The sequence below is a fragment of the Mesoplodon densirostris genome, chromosome 4 (assembly GCF_025265405.1).
Source record: "Mesoplodon densirostris isolate mMesDen1 chromosome 4, mMesDen1 primary haplotype, whole genome shotgun sequence".
Lineage (NCBI taxonomy): Eukaryota > Metazoa > Chordata > Mammalia > Artiodactyla > Ziphiidae > Mesoplodon > Mesoplodon densirostris.
The window spans coordinates 12,589,772-12,610,425 of NC_082664.1; the positions used below are offsets into that span (position 1 = coordinate 12,589,772).

Genomic DNA, 20,654 nt, shown 5'->3' on the forward strand with positions numbered 1-20,654 from the left:
CCGTGGACTTGAACGAAGCAGTAGCCGTGGCCCCGGCGCTGGCAGCTGGCTGCAGGGGGCCCTGCCTCAGCCAAGGCGGGCAGGCTTTCTCCAGCCGCCCCTCTTCCCATCTCGACCTCAGTCCCCTGCCAGACCCTCCTGTTGGAGGCCTTTGTCCCCAGGGGATTCAGGGACGGGGAGCGGCATGTTGCCATTCCTCAAGTGCTCGTGTGGCTCACTCAGTGTGTAAGACGGCAAGGCTGGGGGCTGTTGGACCCCAGCCCATTCTAGGCTCTGTCACTTTCCAGCAGCCACTAAGTGCCTCAGGGCCTCAGTTTCCTCATCTGTCCAAGGGGCGTGGTGTCAATGCCCACCTCGGAGGTACATTGTGAGGGAAACACCAGGTGATTCATGCAAAGTGGTTAGGACAGGGCCAGGTGTGTCATGAGTGCTCAAAAGGCAGCGCTTGTCATTATGCAGGCTTGGACCCAAGGCCTCCCAAACCCTGATCCATTGTCTTCCGCTTCCTGGCTGTGCCACCTGCCCCCCCCACCGCCCCCACCACCCGACCAGAGACTTTGTGGAGGAACCTCTAGGAGGTCATAAGGGTTAAGTAGTACACAACCCAGGGGTCCCATTCCCTGGGTGCAGTGTGAGTAGTGGAATTGTGCAGTGCACAGCCAGCTCAGCCTTACATGGCGGGCCTGATGGTACAGGATTTCCAAACCCCCATAGCAGGAGTGGATTGATCCCCAGGTGTTCTTCTCAAGTCCCACTCCACTCACCCTGGCTTGAGACTCTTCTTGGGGAGCCCTTGTGCTACAGGACCAGGGGTGGGCCTTGGTGGCAGTGCTCTGGGCAGGTGACACACCCCATGCCTGAGGCTGAGGAGGTAGTGGACTCTGACCAAGCCCTTGGCCCCCTGTCTCCCCAGATGGCCATCGTGTTCAACCAGGAGGGTCTGAGCGCCATCCAGCCGCCCTGCGTGGTCCAGAATTTCATCAACCACAACGCCGTCCTGTACAAGGTGTTTGTGGTCGGCGAGTCCTATACCGTGGTCCAGAGGCCCTCACTGAAGAACTTCTCTGCGGGCACATCAGGTAACTGAGCCTCGCGCCATCTCTGGGTGCCCTGAGCTTAGGGGCATGGCTGGAGCACAGCACCAGCTGCCAGTTTCTGGAGTGGGGAGAGGTGATCTGAAGGTTGGAAGAGTTGTGTCCAGTAGGTAAAGAGGTCTTGGGGCACGCCAGGTCATTGTAGGGGCTCCGTCTGTCTCAACTACCATAAATTCCAGGAAGAACCTGAAAGCTTTCTGTACCCAGGCCGCCTCCCAGGGCCGCATGCGATGAGGAGGCCCACAGGGAACACGCTGGAATAGATGATGGTCCCTTCAGCGAAGCCAGGGAGGGAGAGGGAGGGAGGGGCCCCTCATATTTTGAGGACCAGAGCGCTGGCTGCTTTATCACATCTCCTTTTTCCAGCTGGGAAACACTGAGTTACCTGTTGCTTCTGCAGCTGCTGAGGTGGACGCATGCTCTCTTCGGAGTTAGCACATAGGGCACAGGACTTCCCAGCTGTGGGACCCCGGGCAGGTCAGCAGTGGGCACAGTCAGCCTGCCAGGTCCCCCACAGGGCTGAGGAATGCATCGGTGAGCATGTTTTGGATCAGTGGATGATGGTCCTCTGTGTCCCTCAGATGTCACACAGTGGTGGCATTTGCAGGGTTCTGCCAGCATTGGGGCATCTGAGGGGGTCTTCTAGGGAGGCTGAGGGGCTCCACGTGCTCAGCTTTTCTTCAGCTGCTCACCAGCTCCAGGTGACCCTTGGCCATTTCAAAAACTGACCCTAAGATAAGGATTTGCTGGTATTGGGGCTGCTTAAAGGACTGTTCTAGTGGTTCTGGAGGCATCTCTAAGGCAAGTTCCGGAAACCTTTGGAACAGTGGCAGTATCTCTGGAATAAGCATGGTTTTCCAAGAGGACCCCTCGGAGGGTGTCTGGTTGCCCTGGTGTGCTTTGCTCTCACTCACTGTGTGTTTCTCTCTGGATGGGAAACCCGCCATCACCAGATGAAATGCCCAGGCTGCGTTATTTCCCTCTGAGCAAACAGATGTGTCTTCCTAATATCCCTCTGCTGGGACTGCCTGTCACCATCCGCTTCTCATGGCTTCAAGCCACTCCGCTTTTTTTTTTTTAAATAAGTTTATTTATTTATTTATGGCTGTATTGGGTCTTCGTTGCTGTGCGCGGGCTTTCTCTAGTTGTGGCGAGCGGGGGCTACTCTTTGTCGCGGTGCGCGGGCTTCTCTTGTAGTGGAACATGGGCTTCAGTAGCTGTGGCACGCGGGCTCAGTAGTTGTGGCTCGTGGGCTCTAGAGCGCAGGCTCACTAGTTGTGGCACACGGGCTTAGTTGTTCCGCGGCGTGTGGGATCTTCCTGGACCAGGGCTGGAACCCGTGTCCCCTGCATTGGCAGGCGGATTCTTAACCACTGCGCCACCAGGGAAGCCTCAGGCCACGCCTCTTGAATGAAGTCCAGCTGTTCGCGTCCTCTCTCAGCCGTTCTTCCCATTAACACAACTCAGAGAGCAGACACTTTGGAAATGTGTGTCTCTTTCCACTGCCCATCTGAGTGCTGGCAGGGCTTTCAGGGCATCCCGGTCCTCACACTTGTACTTCCCTCTACCTACTGGGCTGATGGAATGACCTGGGGGTGGGGGACCGATGTCAGGAGGGGTCTTTTTGTATGTGACTGTGTACTGGCAAGAGGCGTTCTTACCGATTGTGGGCAGGATGAGGCTGATATTTTTTTAAACCTGTTTATATTGTTTCCTGATTTTTAAAAATATGTTCTTTAAGTCTACGCAAAATGTATTAAGGGAAGAGTAGGTATACCTTTTTATTTATTTTACCCAAAATCACTCCATCTCTAAAAGAAATACACCACCTGGTTTCCTCCCTTTCCACATGAAAAGTGTCCCTCTTTTCCTTCCCTTTTTCTCCTGGTTGCAAAGGCCTGGGCCAGTTTCCATCTGGGAACCACTAGTGGCTGGGCGTCAGCTCTGTGTCCTGTGTCTGAGGACAAGGGCTCCGCATCTGTGTCTTCTCATGGCCATTCCAGGTTGCCCGTTTACCATAATATGCAGGCTGGGGCTGAGTAAATAAGTGGAGAAACACAGAGCTAGCGGAGAAGTGTTCATTATGCCCAGGCGAGCTGAGTGATTTTCACTGTGTCCATCCCTCCATCCCCCAAACTGATGCTGTGTCCACTGTCTTCAGGGCATCACACCAGCTCGTTGTTCTTTTCACACGTGTGTTCTCTTTCTGGATGAGAAGCACAGTGTGACAGCGGCTCTTTAAGCTGGACCAGTTGAGCAGGGGGCTTTAGGGCTCTGGCTTCTTTCCAGCCCCCTCCCAGCTTTCTGGTTCCCATGGCCCTGCGTGGCGGGCTCCCCGGCCTCCCCTGTCCGTGCAGGGAGATGGAGGCTCCTTGAGTGGGATTCTTTTGACCTGCAGTGGTGGTGAGGACACCGGCTTTCCCTCCACGACTACTGTGTTCTTTTGATTCTCAGATGTACTTTTGGTTTTCACCTGTTAGCATCTCTGAAGTCAGGTGTGTCTTACGGCCACAGGCCTCTTGGCAGTTGCCTCTGCTGGAACTGAAGACACGTTTTTACAGAGAGGGTTGAGGTTGGCCTGCACCAGCCCCAGGAACACATGTTCTCTGCCCTTGGTCCATGGTCTTGGGGAGACTGCTCCCGTCTCTCCACTAGTTCCAGAGTTGCAGTGGGCATGTTTCTCTGCTCCCCTTTCTGTGCAGTGGGTTTATTTCTGTTTCTTTTCCTCTGCGGGCACAACGCCTTTGTTGTACTCTGCACGTGGGCCTTTTTTCCCTTAGGGGTATGTATATAAAGGAACGACACCGATTGCCACATAGAACAAGGGTCAGCAGGCTTTTTCTGCAAAAGTCCAGAGTAAGTGTTTCCAGCTCTGTCATAATTATTTAATGCTGTAGTTGTTGCCTTAGAGCTGCTGTAGACAACATGTAAGCGAATGGGCGTGGCTGCGTTCCAATAAACCTTTATTTACAAACACAGGCGGCGGGCCAGATTTGGTGATCTTGCATGGAGAGGCCCTCAGGTGTAACAAATGCCCTGTTTCGTTGAACCTGCCAGGCGCTCAGCCCTGGGATCCAGCAGGGAACTAGATAATCATCCAAGTGTCCTGCCCTCGTGTGCTCATCTTCTAGCGGGAGAAACTACACACCAGGGAAGAAGTAATGAAAGGATGAATTGTGGCAGCACAGATGAGGGAGCCCAGAGGAAACAGTGGGTCCGGGGACACCGCTGGGTGAGGGGAGCCACTCGGGCAGGGCAGCTGGGGCCGGCCGCTCTGCGGAGCTGATGCTTGCATGGGATCTGGGAGGAGGCCTGGGCCACCGTCTGCAGCGCCATGACATGCTTCCCCCGCCAGAGATGTGAAGATTAAGCAAATGAAGCTGAAGAAGGTGTGGCCACAGCTCACAGCTGCACCTCAGACCCTCCGGGATATTTGGGTGCTAAACTTGTCACTGACTCTGCTTCTCTTGAACCTCTTTTTCTTGTCTGTAAATTGGGGACAAAAATACCCATATAACTCTTATTGCCTCCCCTCTCCTGTGGGCGTTCTTGGTGGTTCTTCATGGGGCTCCGTGTGACTCGGGACTAGTCCAGGAGCAGAGAGGGGATGGGCCCCCCCAATCCAGGGTGCACCTGTGATCAAGGTGCAAGGGCCCAGCCAGGCTTATCTTTAGGGAACTCGGTATCCTGAAGCTGCCCAAGGAAACTGGCACCAAGGGATGCTCTGACCCTTTCTGACCCGTCTTGGCTTCCACAGTCTCCTGGTTCATCAGATGGCCGGAAGCCGCTCCCACTGTGTCCGGCCCCTGCTCAGGCCGCACATGGGGAGGATCTGAGTAAAGGGCAGCTCTCCCCTCCCTGTTAAACAGTCCTCTGGCCAGGGCTCCCAGGTCGGCGTTAGCCAGGAGGAGAAACGAGTCTCCTTTGAAATGGTCCACACTTTTGATCTTGCCACGAGAAGCTGTTGGGTGACATGGTCTGTCCTGTTCAATGGACGCTGGGTACACCCCTCCGAGCACCCACTTCCTTCCCTTCCTGGCATAGCTCAGCACCCATGGTGTTCCCTGTGGCTCTTGCAGGCTTCCCAGCCTCCCTGAACTTGGCTGTGTCCACCTGCTCTGGGTGGCCTTTCTCTCCCCAGGCCTGCTCTGCCATCCTGGCGATTGCCCTTGGGTCCCACAGGGTGGGTGGGAGGCGCCCTGAGCTCAGTAGGACTGGGCCAGGCTGGGCTACAGGCTGAGAAGGTGGGCAGTGCCTACAGAAGGCCAGAACGCCCATCTCAGCTGCTCGAGCCCTGCTCCGGGCTCTGGCCCGTGGGGCTTGCCACCCTCTGAAGGCTCACTCTTCTTGGCTGTCGGCGCCCAGGAGTCGAGGTCGGTGGGGCTGCTTGGCACCAGTCCTGCAGGGTGTTTATTTTCCCCAGGCTCCTCCCCAGGACCGTCTCTCATGCCCCCCGTCTGGACTGGCTCTGGTCGGAGCGGTAGGAGGACTGTCGGGCACACCAGGGCGGCAAGGGGCCTGCATGACCCGCTAGCGGGAAAGATGCCAGGTACATCTCAGCGCCTGCCTGCTCAGCCTCCGCCCGAATCACTTCCTCATGCATGATTGTTGCGGCGCTGTAACCCTGGAGGTGGCGGGGGGCAGGCCTTGGCAGCCAGAGCAGGTGCCTCCTCGGTCTGGCCCCTGGCACACAGCAGTGCTCAGCCAGGGCCTTTCCTGGCCTGCGCTTAGGGGCCTGGGTCCCAGGGATGAGGAGTGTGTCCTGGGGGACGGGAGCCATAACGCCCTACCAGGAAAGACTAAAGCAGAGGCTGCTGGGGCCACGTCGGGCTCGTGGTCCGTGCCATTCTTGGGGTGGGGGGATCATAGTGGGATGATGGCCTTTACCAGATCTCAACCCTGAGGCTCATGGTTTTGTGATTCGTGCATTTGTGTGCCACACTTCCAGCTGCTGGAGAACATGTTTCTGACCGACTGACCTGCCTTTACTCTCCAGGGGGTGAATGAACAAACCAACTGCTTATCACTCTCAGTAACCTTGGGATTGATCTACCTCTCGGGCGCCCCCATGGGACCAGGGAGGGAGGGGGTGGGAGGTGTGGAGGGTATTTCATGGGGCTGTGCTAACTTCCAAAGCCAAACAGACATTATTCTGTATGCTTTCTTGGATGGGTCCTACAGAAGCCCCTGCTCTGATTTCCTATTTTTTCCTTAAATAGTGGGGAAACAGCAAAACCCTTTGTATTTTAAACACTCACGTGCCAAGTGGCAGCCTAGCCATTTCTCAGCTGCTACCCTGCAAAGGCATTCCGTGGGCAGAACCGGGAGGGGAATGCTGGATTAAATGGCATCAGTTGACCTCTTTACTCTGGGCCTTTGCTATTCACATATGCAGCATTTCCCACTCACTTAGCCCCCTTTCTGGTGCCATGTCCGTAAGACACTCTAGACACACTTTGGGGAGGGGGGCGCCTCGGGTATTGGGGAAAATCAGGTACGGTTCTGTAAGACGCTAGCAGAGGCAGAGGTGCGCTCATCAAGCCGTTCATTTTTATATGGGAAGAAAAATGGAAACAGGAGCCCTGCCTGGGCGTGCGTCCCTCCTTGGCATCATGTCTTCTTGGAGTGGGTAGAGAGGCCCAGGTGGCTGCCGCTGGTCGCTGAGCCTGAAGGCCACTGTGGCCTATGGCTGGGGTGGTGCTGTCCCCTGGTGTCGGGTGCTGGAATCACCGTCCCTGCCTCGAGCTTCTAACTCCGGCTTCTTCCTGTCTTTGCTTTTTTCAGACCGTGAGTCCATCTTCTTCAACAGCCACAACGTGTCCAAGCCAGAATCGTCATCGGTCCTGACCGCGGTATGTCCCTCCCGCCGGGCCCTGGGTGTGGGGTGCTTTGGGCTCTCCAGCGGGGCAGGGTGGCAGGACCTTCCCCCCCAGGCCAGGGACCCAGGGAAGTTCCAGAGACCCTCTTCCTTGCTTGCTTCGGGCCTTCGTGACAGTGGTCATGGCAGCCACGCCCGCTCGTCGCTAGGCTCCTCCAAGTGCGTGATTTTCTAACTCTCCTCCTACATGAGGAAATCCCCCCAACCGTGAGGACTTTGAAGTCCTGCTTTCTAATCTGCCTTTTGCCTGATTTAAGAAACGGGAGCAGAACGTCACCTCAGTTTTCCTCTTGCTTTCCTTGCCCACGTGAGTCCAGTGAGCGTTTGTTAAGAGCCTGCCGTGTACACCTGGGGCCGCTGGGGTAGGTCACGGTGGGTAATGGGCCCGGGGTTGCTGTTCAGCGAACGTCGCTGCGTGTCAGGCTCCACCCCCGATGCCCTGCGGCCCAAAACAGCCTTGCAGGGGTGGACAGACATCCCCCCTTTCCTGAGGCGGGAGGGCTGTCTCAGCCAGATTCACAGGGCTCCTCACTCAGGGACAGGGACGAGATTTGACCCCAGATTAGTCTGATACCAAAGCTGGGAATTTAGGGTTTCTTATCTCCCTGGCAATTGCTGAGCAGTTAGAAGTCAGCGCTGGGCCGCCGTCTGCTGTTCCTCCATGTGTCCTGAGAGCCAGGGGTCTCTGCCGCCACTGCCGCTGGAATGAGCCCTCTGCCGGCTCCCCGCTCCCCTCCTGGCCATGCTCGGAGGGTTTGCCAGTGTCCCCTCCACCGCAGACCCCCACCTCTAGGCCTCACGCCCCCTCGTTCCAGGTTAGGGCCTCCGGTCCCCTGACCGAGGCCGCCTGTGCTTTTCTTGTTTGTTTCTGGTTCCTTTGAGGAGCCAGCTGTGTGCTGGGGTTCGACAGAGCACAGGCGTGGAAGGGACCTGGAAGGAACACCAGCGTCCCTCAAGGTGTTAATAGACGTTCCCCGGGAACAAGTTTTGTGGTCAAGGATGCTTGGAGAACAACCAGATTTTAAACAACCCCTCAGCGCCTGGCTGTGCACACTATAAGACATAAATAGGTGTTCTGTGCAAGAAAACGTTCTGGTCTCATAAAAGCTGCAGAAACTTCAGGCTGGCCCAGCTCCGCAGGGCCTCTTCCCTGCGAGGCTCTCAGACCTTATTCGGCCTGTGACTCTTGGAGGGGGTTGGCATTCCACGGACTTGCCAAGAGGCTGTCCCTGCCACTCCCCTGGCACAGAGGAGCTCTAGTCACCACTGGGCTGTTAACTGATGCCAGAGGGTCACTGTGAGGGCCAGAAGCAAAGTCACCTTCCTGGCTAATCACCCACCTACCGTTCAGCCTGCGTCTCCATCTGCCACGTGGGAAAGGTCGGCCTGCAGACACTGCGGGGCCATCTCTCCACCTTTAGGCCCCGCTGCCAACTCCCCCTTCCCCTCAGCTCACGACTGCTGTGTGGGGATTCCCCCAGGGCTGGCAACGTGGAAAAGAGAAAAGGGAAATGCAGTCAGCCGTCCCTTTTCCACTCGGGATGTCCGGCCCACGTGCACAGACAAGTCCATTCCCAGACCTGGGTGTCCAAACAAGCCCCTTAGCATCCTCCTGCTCGCTGGGGTCCCTCCAGTCCCCATCTCGGCCTCGTGCAGGTGCCGGGAGCCCTGCCCTGGCCTTGAAGCCCCTCCTCCCTCCCTGGCCGGATGCTCCCAAGGGTGGACGCAGCTCCCACACCCAACTAGCAGCCCCCCCAGACACGGGTACAGGGTATTGGTTAAGAGTGTGGTACTGACAAGACTGCCTGGGGTCAGACCAAAGCTCCACAACCTTCCAGCTGTGTGGCCTCGGGCAAGTCACATTGCCTCTCTGAGCCTCGGGTTCCCCGTCCCACCCTGTAGGGTGATGGTGGTGTTCAAGGAGTCCCTAGATGAAAAGCACCATGGCGGTGCTGGGTGTACAGTAGGTGCTCAGTCAGTGTCAGCTGTGACTGATGACGGGGGACCCGGGGGTCCACCTGAGCACCTGTTACCACCTCCATCGCCTCCTTGTTTCAGACAATCAGAGGGCTCCAGAAGGACTTCTGAGATTCCTTAGCTGAGCTGAGAAGGTGCTTTTATAAACAGCAGGGTCACGAGGCTTTGTAACAAAGCAGCAGCCACTGGTCCCCTTGCTGCCAGGCCTGAGCCACAGGCCTTACGGGTGAGCTTCATGGATCCTCACCACAGTCCCATGGCGGCGGGGGTGTTTTTATTACCCCGTTTCCTGGGACGAGAAAACAAGACGCGGCAGGGCCCGTTATGGCTCAGGGCACACAGCGGGGACTGGGCAATGCCAGGCGTCCTCCCAGGGCTCTGACTTGGTGAGGGACCCGGGCCGCAGGACCAGTGGCCAGGCTGCTGACCTGGGCTCACTCAGGCAGGTGCCTGTCACGGTGAAGCTAACACAGATGCTTAGAAAGCGTCTCCCCTGGACGAGACGCCAAGGCAGCGGGGTCATGGGCACTGTTGGGGGTCGCCACCTGCTATGCAGAGCCGGTGGATGTGGCTTTCACAGTAGCTCACGACAGTGCCCAGTTGTGGGGTCCCTGCCCTGCACGTGTCTGGGAGTTCCCCATCAGCCATGAGGCTTCCTGAGCTGGGGGTGAGCACCATGTGTCCTGGGCACCCAGGGCCCTGTCCCCAGCCCACCTGACCCAGCCTCACTTCTTGTTAACATTTGTCGTTTTAACGTGAACCGTTCGGTGGCGTTAAGTACATTCACAGTGCCGTGCAGCTGCCATCTCTGTCTAGTTCCAGAGCGTTTGCACCACCCAAAAGAGAAGCCTGTACCCATTAAGTGTCACTCCTCATTCCCCCTCCTCCCAGCCCCTGGCAACCACTAATCTGCTTTTTCGTCTCTATGGATTTACCTATTCTGGACCTTTCATATTAATGGAACCATATAGCATGTGACCTTTTGTGTCTGGCTTTTTTCACATATCCTGATATTTTCAAGGTTCATCCACGTGGTAGCATTGTGAGAACAATATTCCATTGTGTAGGTAACCCATTTTGTTTATCCAGTCATCTGTTGATGGACATTTGGGTTGTTTCTACCTTTTGCCTATTGTGAATAATGCAGCTATGAACAGTGGCATACAAGTTACACACCTGGGGTGGAATTGCTGGGTCACATGGTAATTCTCCATTTAGCTTTTGGACCCAGCTTCTTTTTTAATTTCTGATGGGTGAGCTCCTGTGCTTCCCCTTTGGCCCCGAGCCCACAGTCCATAGGACTCTGGTATCTCCTGAGCACCACACGTGAGCCCTATTCTGGCCGACACGCTGCCATCCATGCCCTAAAATGCAAGTGGAGCGGCTCCTCCAGCCAGGCGTGTGCTGTCCCCATCACATCAGTGACCTTGTGATTCCTCCCAGCGGTCTGGGATGGAGGCCTCGTTGGCCCTGTTTTGCAGATGAGCAGGCTGAGGCACACAGAGGCCAAGTACTTTCCTCTAAGACCGCAGAGCTAGGAAGTCACGGTCAGGATTCAAATCCGGATCCGTCGGACTTCAGTGCTTCCCAGGGCGATGTTCTACTTCCTTGGAGGCCCGGGTCAGGGGCCACGCTTGAGCCCGTGAGGACCTGTGTGCCTGTCCCAGGCCAGCTGTGATTAGAGCAGAAAGTGAGCGGTGTCAGCGGGTGTCCAGGGGACGGCCCCACGAGCCCTGTGGAAGCTTCGCTAAAAGCTGAACTTGGACCCAGGAGTTGGGCGGCAGCAGCAGAGTAGACTCTTGGGGGAAAAGCCCGCTGAGCACGAGTCAGTGTGGCCACACCAGAGTTAGCGACTCATCCGGAAGGGGAGAATGTAAGCCCCACCCAGGAGCCCTGTGACCGCCACCCGCCCCTGCCCACTTCCGGCCGGTAAATGAAGGCCGGTCCACGGAACCTATCACCTCACAGCCTTGAGGCTCCAGCAATGGTGGGCCAGTGCGGTGATGCCGACAGAAATTCCCCCCGCTGCCCGCCCCTGCCCTAACCGTTCCAGCTGCCCCCAGCTCTCTCCTGTGGGTTCTCGCCCCTGCACCTTTGCTTCCACTGTGCTCTCACCTGGGTCCCTTCCCCACAACCCCTCAATCCTTCCCATCTTCAAGGTCCAGCTCACAGGCTCCCTGCACCACACAGTCTTCCTGGGTTCACAACAGACTCTCCATCCCCTTCCTCCTTGCTAAGAGGCTTGGGTTTTACAGGCTTAAATGCCTGGGTTCAAATCCAGCCCTGAGCTGTGTGGCCCTGGAGCGGCCCCTGACCCTCTCTGAGCTTCAGCTCCCCTGTGTATAAAATGCTCTCCCTGCTGGTTATGAGGACTAGAGGTCACGTACGCTGTATACCTAGCAGCTGCCCAGCCCGTGGCAGGACTTGGAAATGGCCATCCTCGTGCCGACTCTGGTGGGTCTGTCCTGCCTCTTGCCTGCGGGTAAGGCCCGGCCTGTGCCACCTCCCTGGGGGGTCTCTGTGTGTGGCGAGGCGTGGAGCCTCCCCACCCGAGGCCTGACTCTGTGTGTGTGTGTGTGTTGGCAGCTGGACAAGATCGAGGGTGTCTTCGAGCGACCGAGTGACGAGGTCATCCGGGAGCTGTCCCGGGCCCTGCGGCAGGCGCTGGGCGTGTCGCTCTTCGGGATCGACATCATCATCAACAACCAGACGGGGCAGCACGCCGTCATCGACGTCAACGCCTTCCCAGGTGAGCCGTGGGGCCGGGCGCCGCCTGCACCGGTCTGTACACTGGCGGCCTTGGGCGGGTGGCGGGGGCCGGAGAGTCGGGCTGACCAGCTCCCTCCCTCACTGTCTGGGGCCCAGGGTCAGAGCAGCCCCCGCTCAGCCTCAGCCCCACCTGCCAGTGGGCTTACAGGGTGCATAGTGGGCCTGCAGCTAAACGCGTGTTCTTTCACCTGCCTCTCCTGGCCCGGTGCCACCAGCAGTGGCCTTTCCGGGCCAAATCTCAGCTGACCTCTTGGGCCCTTGTAGGTTTAAAGGGCTGAAAGGACACTGGAGGGCATATAAAGCCCAGTTTACACGCAGGGAGGGAGGGAGAAGTTGTCCCAGGTCACACTGCAGAGTAGTGGCCAGGCCGTGCTCCTCCCCCCACCCCGAGCCACCATGCTGGGGACACGCTCAGATCCGGCCAGCGCCCCATGGCTGGGGCGTCTGCTCCGTGCTGTCTGCGGCATCCCTGAGGCGGGAAGCACTGCTGGGCCTGCTGCCCTGCCAGGCTCTGCCCTGCACCCCTCAGATCCCAACTCAGGGAGGGGCTCAGCAGGAGCTATCACCCGAGAACCCTCAAGGGGACCGTTAGCTTCAGCAGTGATGGTGGTGGTGGCCCTGGGCTGAGCTACGTCACAGAGACACGTGCTGAGGCCAAGCGACTCCCCATCTCGCGGCAGGTCAGGGACAGAGTGCTGCTTCGCTCCCTCTGGCCCAGAGCAGCCTGGGCGCTTACCCTCTCGGTGGGCGTCTCTGTCTCAAGGCTGTGGCTCTTGCCTTTATTAAGCACCTGTCCCAGAGGTAGAGCCATCGTCAGTGCTCAGTGGATATGAAGAGAGGAAGCGATTCCCACCCTCGGGGAGGCTAGCATCTCACGTGAGAGCCCTGCTAGCAGGAGGGCACCGTGCAGTGGGCGTCCACAGGGAGCAGGAAGCCCCCGTACTTGGGGAGCATCATGGGGTACCAGGCTGGGTGCGTGACGCGTGTCCCCTGCAGTGAGAGCGTGCGGGCCAGGCCCGGCCGGCACCACGGTTCACAGCCAAGGAAACCCAGGTTCGGGGGAGGCCCCTCCTGTCTCTGTCACGCAGTTTGTCGAAGGCCCACTGCATTCCCCAGCTGCTGCAGACAGCGTGGGGTGGCGGGGGCCCTGCCCTCGGGGGACGGGAGTGCCAGGGGCTCCACTGTGAAGCGCGAGTGGGAGCAGGGCCTGGCAAGAAGGGAGGGAGCCACCCCTAAGGATCCCGGGCAGGGCCTGCGGAGGGGGGGCCTGTGGCCCGAAGCCTCGTGCAGCAGGGAAGTCAGAGGTCAGAGGGGAGCCCACCGTGTGGCCGTTCACTCTGAGCAAGGTGGCGCGGCCATCTGAGGTCTGTGTTCGTGAATAGAAATTGAGACCCTTTGGGACAATGGCCTAGTTTTCTGTAGTCACCGTGGGTGCGGCCTGGACGGAGAGGTGGGTTTTTGATGAACGAGGGTGACGGAATGAGAGAGCCCAGGGAAACTGGGGCTGCATCAGGGGAACAATTATAATAAATCAGAGGATCTAAATCAGGGAGGACGTGGAGGGAACTACAGCCAAAAGGTGGCTGAGTCAGTGGGTTGGGGGGACCGGGCAGGGCAGTGCCCGGCTGGTGGGGTGGAGGTTCTAGAAGGATTGCGGGGGGGAGGAACTCTGCAACTGAGCTGCGGATTTGTGCTGGGTCCTGAGTTGGCCCCGCCCAGCCAGCACCTGCGCGACTCGGGCCGGACATTCTGAGGGCGTCCCGGGTGTTCAGAGAAGGGACGGCCACTGTGAGCCGGCGTGGACGGGGGAAGCCAAGAGGAGGCCCCCGGCGGGCCAAGCCTGAGTGACGGAGCTGAGCCCCGAGGAGACCGTGAGGGAGCCCGGTGCTGAGTTAGGCCCCGGGAGCGCGTGGGGCTTGGGGCCCCAGAGGAGGCGGTGTCCAGGAGACAGACTGCCTGGGGCCCCGCTCTCTCCCTGCTTGATTTACGGGCCTGGATCTGGAGTGCTCATGGTCCTGGGCCCCCTCACCCTGTGCCTCGGGTCGTGGGTGTCCGGTAGCAGCCCCGGCAGACAGCCTTTGTGCTGGGCCTGGGCCCCGGGCCCCTGACCTGAGGCTGCCTGCTTCTTAGCTTGAGTCGTGGGTTCAGATTCTGGCTGCCCTCACCCTCTGCTGAGGCGAACCTCCTGATGGGGCAGCCTCAGTGTTCGCCCGTGCACAGTGGGAGCACTTCTCCCCCGCCAGCAGAGGAGATGGCGTGTGCACAGTGCCTGCCCTGCAGTGCTCCTTCACGCCTCAGTCCACCCTCCCCAGGCTGCCTGGAGCCGTGGGCCGGGCCTCGTCTGGGGACGGCAGAGCTGTTGCTGAGGGAACAGCTTATGTTCCTTGGTGGCCTGTCAGCGGATCTCAGCTCTTCTCCCCTGCTTGCGTCTCTGCCCTGGAAACCCAGCAGCACGTCTGCCGATGGCCCGTGACTGCCCTGCCCTCCACCCCCAGCCCCAGGGCCAAGGAAGCCCCCAGTCCTAGAGCGGGGCACCCAGCACCACATGTATCCAAGGCACGGGTGGCACCCAAGGGCCTGGTTCAGATCCCAGTGCTGCTGCTTAGAGCTTCGTGTCCTCATCTGTAAAATGGAGATAACCCTCAGGTCCCACTCCCCGGGGGCTATAAGGATGCCACAAGCAAGGAATGTGAAGCCTGTAGCCGGGGGCCAGCACTTGGTGAGCCTGGATGAGCGCTAGCCGTGGACATTGTCACCACACCCACCCTCACAGTGAACACGTGTCCACCTGCTGGTGGCTGTTTTGGTGTTTGGGGCTGGTTCCTTAACTCTGTTGCCTCCATTTCCTCATCTGGAAAATGGGGACAGAGGGTTGTGATGATCAAGTGAGGGAGTGTTGAGCAGGGCAAGTGCTGCGCGTGCCAGTATACACCCAGTTTTGTTTTTACCCTGGGCACCTCTGCTTGCCCCTCTCAGCCTCGGGCTCCCTCAAAACCACAGCACTGTTTGCTGGACACATAAGAGCGTGGACAGTGAGGCAGCCCCATCTGCCTGGCCCCTGGGCAGCCTTTTCTGTACGAGCTAACGCACCTGCCCAAGTCCGAACCTTCATTCTCCCGCAGCTCGTGCCAACGGCTGTGAAGACCATCCCAGAGGACGTGCAAGGGGTCGGTACCTCTCAGCACCAGGCCTGGTGTCAGCGATGAGGTCACATCCCGGGGCAGGGGGTGGTACCTGGGCCCCCTCCCGATGCAGGCACACTGTCCCTTTTGGGGGACCTGCTTCCTGTCCCGATCACTGTTCTTGCAGCTGTGTGCCCGGTTCTCATCGCTGCAAATTGGTTCAGGCAGGCGGGGGCGGGGGCACCCACCCCGTGTCGAATTTCTTTCGAAGCAGCTTTCAGAAGTCAGCAAAATCCTCGAGCTAGATCCGAAATTTGCTCGATGGGTGGCTCCAAGGACTGTTTGCTGACATTCGCAATTGCATCTGTGATGGGAAACGCAGGCCCCAGGTGGGTACCGGCAGTTTCTGTTCAGGAGATCTGGGCCCGCTCGTTAGGGAAGCGGTGTTAGCGTGGTGGCCTTGTTGGGGGGTGCGCAGTCTTTATCCCTTGGCTTTGCTGTGCGGAGGACGCAGCATGGCGGGCCTCCTTGCAGGTATTGATACTTTGGGGGTGAGAGGGAAATGGACTCAGTTCCAGGAGCAGCTGCTGTTGATCAGGCCTCACCTACGTTCCAGCCCTCCCGCAGGAGCCCCCCTTCCCCCGTCCTCAGTTTACACACAGGGAAGCTGGAGCTGGGCCACGTGGAGGGGGGAGGGGTGTTTCTGATTCAGAGCTGGAGGAGCGGGCCTTCTGTTGTGCCACCTCTGGCCACTCCACCTCCCCCATGATGGCATCAGACCACGTGGGGAGGGAGGTGATTAGATGAGATGCCGAAGCTGTGCTCAGCAGGGACTGGGCGCTTTCTCAGCGGCTTCTCACCCTCCGGGGGCAGCCAAATTCAAGGACTGGCCCCTCGGGGCCGCACGCACCGGTCTTGGAGTCCAGGCTGTGTGCACTCGACCAGCCCTCGTGGGTCCGGGAGCCCTTTCGCACCCCCCGCACCCACCTGGCTCAGCGTGCCGTCTGTCTCTCCCACCCCCAGGCTACGAGGGCGTGAGCGAGTTCTTCACGGACCTCCTGAACCACATCACCACCGTGCTGCAGGGCCAGAGCGCAGCCGCGGCAGGCACGGGGGACGTGGCCCCGCTGAGGCACAGCAGGCTCCTGGCGGAGCAGGCGGGCGGCCTGGCGGCCGAGCGGACGTGCAGCGCCAGCCCCGGCTGCTGCAGCAGCATGATGGGCCAGGAGCCGCCCTGGACGGCCGAGGCCGACGTGGGCGGCGTGGGCGCGGGCAGCACCTCCAAGCTGCCGCACCAGAGACTCGGCTGCACCGCCGCCGTGTCGCCCAGCTTCCAGCAGCACTGCGTGGCCTCGCTGGCCACCAAGGCCTCCTCCCAGTAGCCACGGGGCCCGGGACCCTGAGGGGCGGCGCGGGCTGCAGAACACACGCTGGGCGAGCAGCTCCCGGCGGTGACGCTACTACTAAGAATTCCCAAGGATCTGATTCTCCTCCTCCTTTTTTTTTTTTTTTTTTTAATTTTTAACCTGATTCTCTGAAGTCATGATCTACATGAGGGGTGGGGGTGGGGACGGAAGAGAACCCAAGTGGTCCAGCCTCGCGGAAGAGGGACAATGCCGCCTGATTCCTGCTGTGCAGATCTCTCCACTGAGTTTACACACGCTTGTGTTTTCAACACTAGGTCTGAATGTGAGGTGGGGTGTGCATGCGTGCGTGTGTGTGTGTGTGCGTGCGTGTGCATGGTCGCCGTGCGTGTGTGAGTGCCCGAGCATGTCCACGTCTGTTCTTCTCGATGGCTGCTGTGGCCCAGGCCTCGGGGACCCTGGGGCAGGCCATCCCTGGTCAGGCTGTCGGCGGCTGAGCAGAGCCAGCAAACGGTTGCCCGTCTCTCTTCTCTCCAAGCCGCCACGCCAGGCCTGGCCCCGTTTCTCTTACCGCTGGCTTAAAGCCCCATCCGGTGTGCAGCTGCCCCCCTCCCGAAAGCAGGAGCCAGGGGAAGCAGGAGGCCCCAGCTACCATTTCCTCGGGGATTCCACGCAGGGAGTCTGGGCTGTGGCCCACCTGCTGCCCGCTCACGAAAGCAGAGGAGGAGGAGGAGGCTTCCCCGGGAAGGCCACAGCCCTGGGTCGGCTGCCTCTCTCCACGTCCAGCTCCCTGGAGTCCACTAGGCCCGTCAGCACGTGTCCCACGCAGCCCTGCAACCGGGCCTCCTTCCCTGACCGAGCGCCGCTGCTCCCTGGACCCGGGAGGAGCCTGCCTGGTTGGGAGCCTCTGGGCTGATCCTGCTCGTGCCAAGGATTTGTGCTGTGACTTTGGGCCAATCATTCCGAGAGTCGCCGGGCAGTCATGACCAGGGGACTCGAGGGCAGGCTTGACACCCTAGTGCAGCCTGTGTCTCCGTGACGTCAACCCAGATGAGCGTCTCCTTGGCATCGAGGCGATTTGGGGCTCTCCCCCCAGGCAGGAGGAGGCTGCGCGTTGCTCCACACCTGCCCAGAAGGCCTGATCCACCCCTTTCGTGCTCACTGCCAGCCCCAAGCACTAAGCCAGCCAGGTGCGAGGGGGCTTGCGGCCCCAGAGGTGAGAAAGCACGTTACCCGCTTCTCCTATTAGAGTCACCCCAGCCCCTGGTGGGAGCAGACCAGTCCAAGCCCGAGGTCCAGGCAGGCCGGCAGCCCCCTTTGCAGAGAAGGGGTCAGTGAGGGGCTTTGTCAGTCCTCGGGCCGTGTGACCATCCGGCGGGATGCATAGGACCCCCTGAGCATGGCCTCGTGTCTTCAGCCATCAGTCCCTCTTGAGGAAGAGGAACAGGCCTCTGGGCCGTCCTGCATGGTCCAGGGAGAATGGCCTGAGTGTGGCCGCTGAGCTGGGCGCTCAGACACCTTCAGGCCTGGTCAGCAGGGACGTGGCGCTCGCCCACTTTGGGAAAGGAAGGGCTGGGGTCGGGGGCGGCTGCCGTCAGAACCGCCCAACTGTCCTGGAAACCATGGGCCCTCCGACCACCGTGTTTACACGACTTGAGTGTTGAACCCTGATTATAATGTCTGTACGTCGCCTTTCCTAGCCTAACCCCAAGCGCCGGGGGAGCAGGAAAGCGTGGCCGGCCTCTTGCACTGCTTTGTCTCCAAAATAAACTACTGAAATCAAACTGCATTTCACACGTGTTTACAAAATGTTGCTCAAAGCTTATGCCCTCCTCCAGTCTTTTAATCAAACAGCTTTACCTTTTTGCGTAAAATTCCAGTCCTGATCCGAGTCAGGACAGGTCGGGAGTGCAGGGTGACCTGGTGCCAGGCGGGGCCCCTGGCCACGTCGCGTCCTGTTTAATCGATGCCTCCCCTCCGGGTCTCGCACGTTAGCGCCCAGGGCCCAGATATCAAGTAACTGTTTTGCAGTGATGGGGCGCTTTCCACCAGCCTCGATGCGGGTGGCCAGCAGGGTGGGGAAACCGAGGGGCGGGGTTAGGCTTCATAAAGGCCCAGGAGCTGCGCGGTGGTGGGGAAGGGACGCGAGGGCATGTGCGGGCCTCTCCCCGGGCCCAGCAGACAGCGGCCGTCTCTGCAGGGGCGGAGGGAGCCGTGTCGGGGAGCGTAGACGGGGAGGGGGTTGTGAGCAGCAATGAGGCCTCACCGAGCGACCCCCACCCTCAGTGTCACCTGGTGCACGCTGACCGGGCCCCAGGACACCGGCCATGGAGTCGGTCTCCTCTTAGGTCTCCGTGTCCCTGGCCCTGGGGCTTCCGCATCGGGAAGACAGACCCCCTCAAGGCCCTCAGCCTTTGCGGTCTCTCCTTCCCCAGGGCTTGGCGCTGCTGCCCCTGGTCACTCTCAGCACCTTCGAGGGCCCCTGGGGAGGGCCTGCTGTGGTGTACACGTGTGGTGCCTGGAACCGGCCCTGCTGGCATCCCGGGGGCAGTTGGGACTCTCCTCCCCAAGCTGTTCTGCCAGTTGGTGGGCCTGTTGGGGGCCGTGCCCTGCGGCATCTGGGTGGTGGTCAGCGGCTGGGGCTGCCGAAGGGCTCCAGGAGCAAGGGGCGGGGCCACGTTTTGCCTGAGGCCTTGGGTAGGTTCCGAGGGTCACTTGCAAGGTCTCTGCCCTGGGCAGCCTGGAGCAGAGGCTGCGGGCCGGGTTCTGCTTGCGGGTTCCGTCATGATGCGGTTCCACAAGCACTAAGCCCCAGCTGAGTCTAGGAGCTGGATGGCTCCTCCCCACGAGAGCCTGGGGGCGGGGGGGGGGGGTTGTCCCTGGCAGCATGGGTTTGCAGCGCGGGGTGGGTCGGGCTGGACCAGAGATCCTGCAGCATCACCTGCAGGAGACGGACGCAGCTGGAGTCCCCGGGGAGTGTATATGGGGCATTGTCTGAGTTACTGCCATCAGTGAGGGAGAAAACAGCCTTGAGAAAGGATTCCTCTTCACCCAGAGGACTGCCAAGGGCGCTGTATGGAAGGTTGAAGGACCCTGGCGGGAAGCCGTCCTTTAAGCCAACTGGGAAGAGCAGCTGTTGTCTGCCCTGCGGCCCCTCTAGGACCGAGGGACACTGCGGCGCCCTGTCCTTGCTGGAAGACTGGTCCTCAGCTCAGGGACTCGCAGGCCGCTGGCCACACAGAACCATTGAATGGCTTCACTGGTGTCCCTGGGGTTTGCATTTGCCCTCCCCTCTCCCCCCTAGAAACTGACCCTTCACCCAGCGGGATCCCCGACAGCTCGGCTCCCTTCCCGGGCCATGGCTCAAGGGCCCCTGAGCTCCAGAGACCTTGAGCGGCGTGCTGGCTGTCCTGAAGGAGCACGGCCCCTGCACGTGGCTTACCACAAGGTAGAGGAGTGCATCCACCCTTGACGAAGGTTCTGGACTCCTCGGTGAGCCTGGCCACGCCCTGATGCCGCACACACCGCCCCGCCCGTGCCAGAGCCTGAGCGTGAGATGCTGCGGCCGAGGCCTCCAGACAGGCAGTTCTCCTGTCGGTCCTACCCTCCGTGAGCAAGGCTCTGTGCCTCTGCTTCTCTGCACAGCCTCGCCAGTGTGATCTTGGAATGGCCCTCCACCCACACGCTGTTTACTGGAGAGCCGACTGCTGGCATGGAAGCACCCGGGCCCTTTTCCTTCTGGTTCCGACCAGCAGGCCCCACCCAGACCACCTGGGGCCTTTTCCAGAAATGGTTGCATTTCCCCTCTACTTCCAGAGTTGCCCATGACCTGGCGACTTGGAGGGACTGTCCCTTTCCCACAGCCAGACCAACCTCGGCTTCCGGGGCTGGGTGTGGATCCCACTTCTTTGAAGCTTGCTTTCTCTTTCGAAAAGCTTCTCCCACAGTGATTCCACCAAGACGTTGGCAGTTCCAGTCTCGGCGCTGGCATCTGTGCTTTGTGACAAATGTTTGTTTCAATCCTGTTCGCGAGCCACGTTGGCCAGAACGCCAAGCTGGCTTGTACTTAATTTGTGTGCATACGTGTATATAATGTTTATACGAATCTATATGTACTACCTGTAAAAGCACGGCTTCTGTAAAAACCAAGAACCCCTGGCTCTTTTGACTTGGTAGCACTTCTGCCCCGTGTGTTTATGACAACACAGGTGGCCCGTCTCTGCGATGGGGTATCTCAGGGACAAGGCGTCCCGTGTTCTCTTTATTTGCTGAGTGGTCTTGGTGGTGGGTGTCCTGGTAGCTGACTAGTGGGATACAGTCCGTGCTGTGTTTGTTATTTCGGTAATTGCTGGGGACGGGGTGTAAACCTGTCCCTTTGAAACATGTGAATGAACACCTTATGGCGCCAGCTCCTTGGAGGGTGTCCCTCTGTGCTTCAGGGGATGAGCAG

At 59.5% G+C, this 20,654-nt stretch overlaps 1 protein-coding gene across 2 annotated transcripts in view; it reads left to right on the top strand.

Annotated features, from left to right (window-relative positions):
• The window catches only part of ITPK1 (inositol-tetrakisphosphate 1-kinase), a 166,849-nt gene extending 148,862 nt beyond the window's left edge, over nt 1-17,987 (top strand). For both annotated transcript variants that reach the window (XM_060095703.1, XM_060095704.1), the window contains 4 exons: nt 914-1,079; nt 6,879-6,946; nt 11,536-11,698; nt 15,864-17,987. In XM_060095703.1, coding sequence (XP_059951686.1) covers nt 914-1,079; nt 6,879-6,946; nt 11,536-11,698; nt 15,864-16,222 — 756 coding nt within the window. In that variant the 3' untranslated portion in view covers nt 16,223-17,987. The remainder of the gene's footprint in view (nt 1-913; nt 1,080-6,878; nt 6,947-11,535; nt 11,699-15,863) is intronic.
• Nucleotides 17,988-20,654: the final 2,667 nt, after the last annotated feature.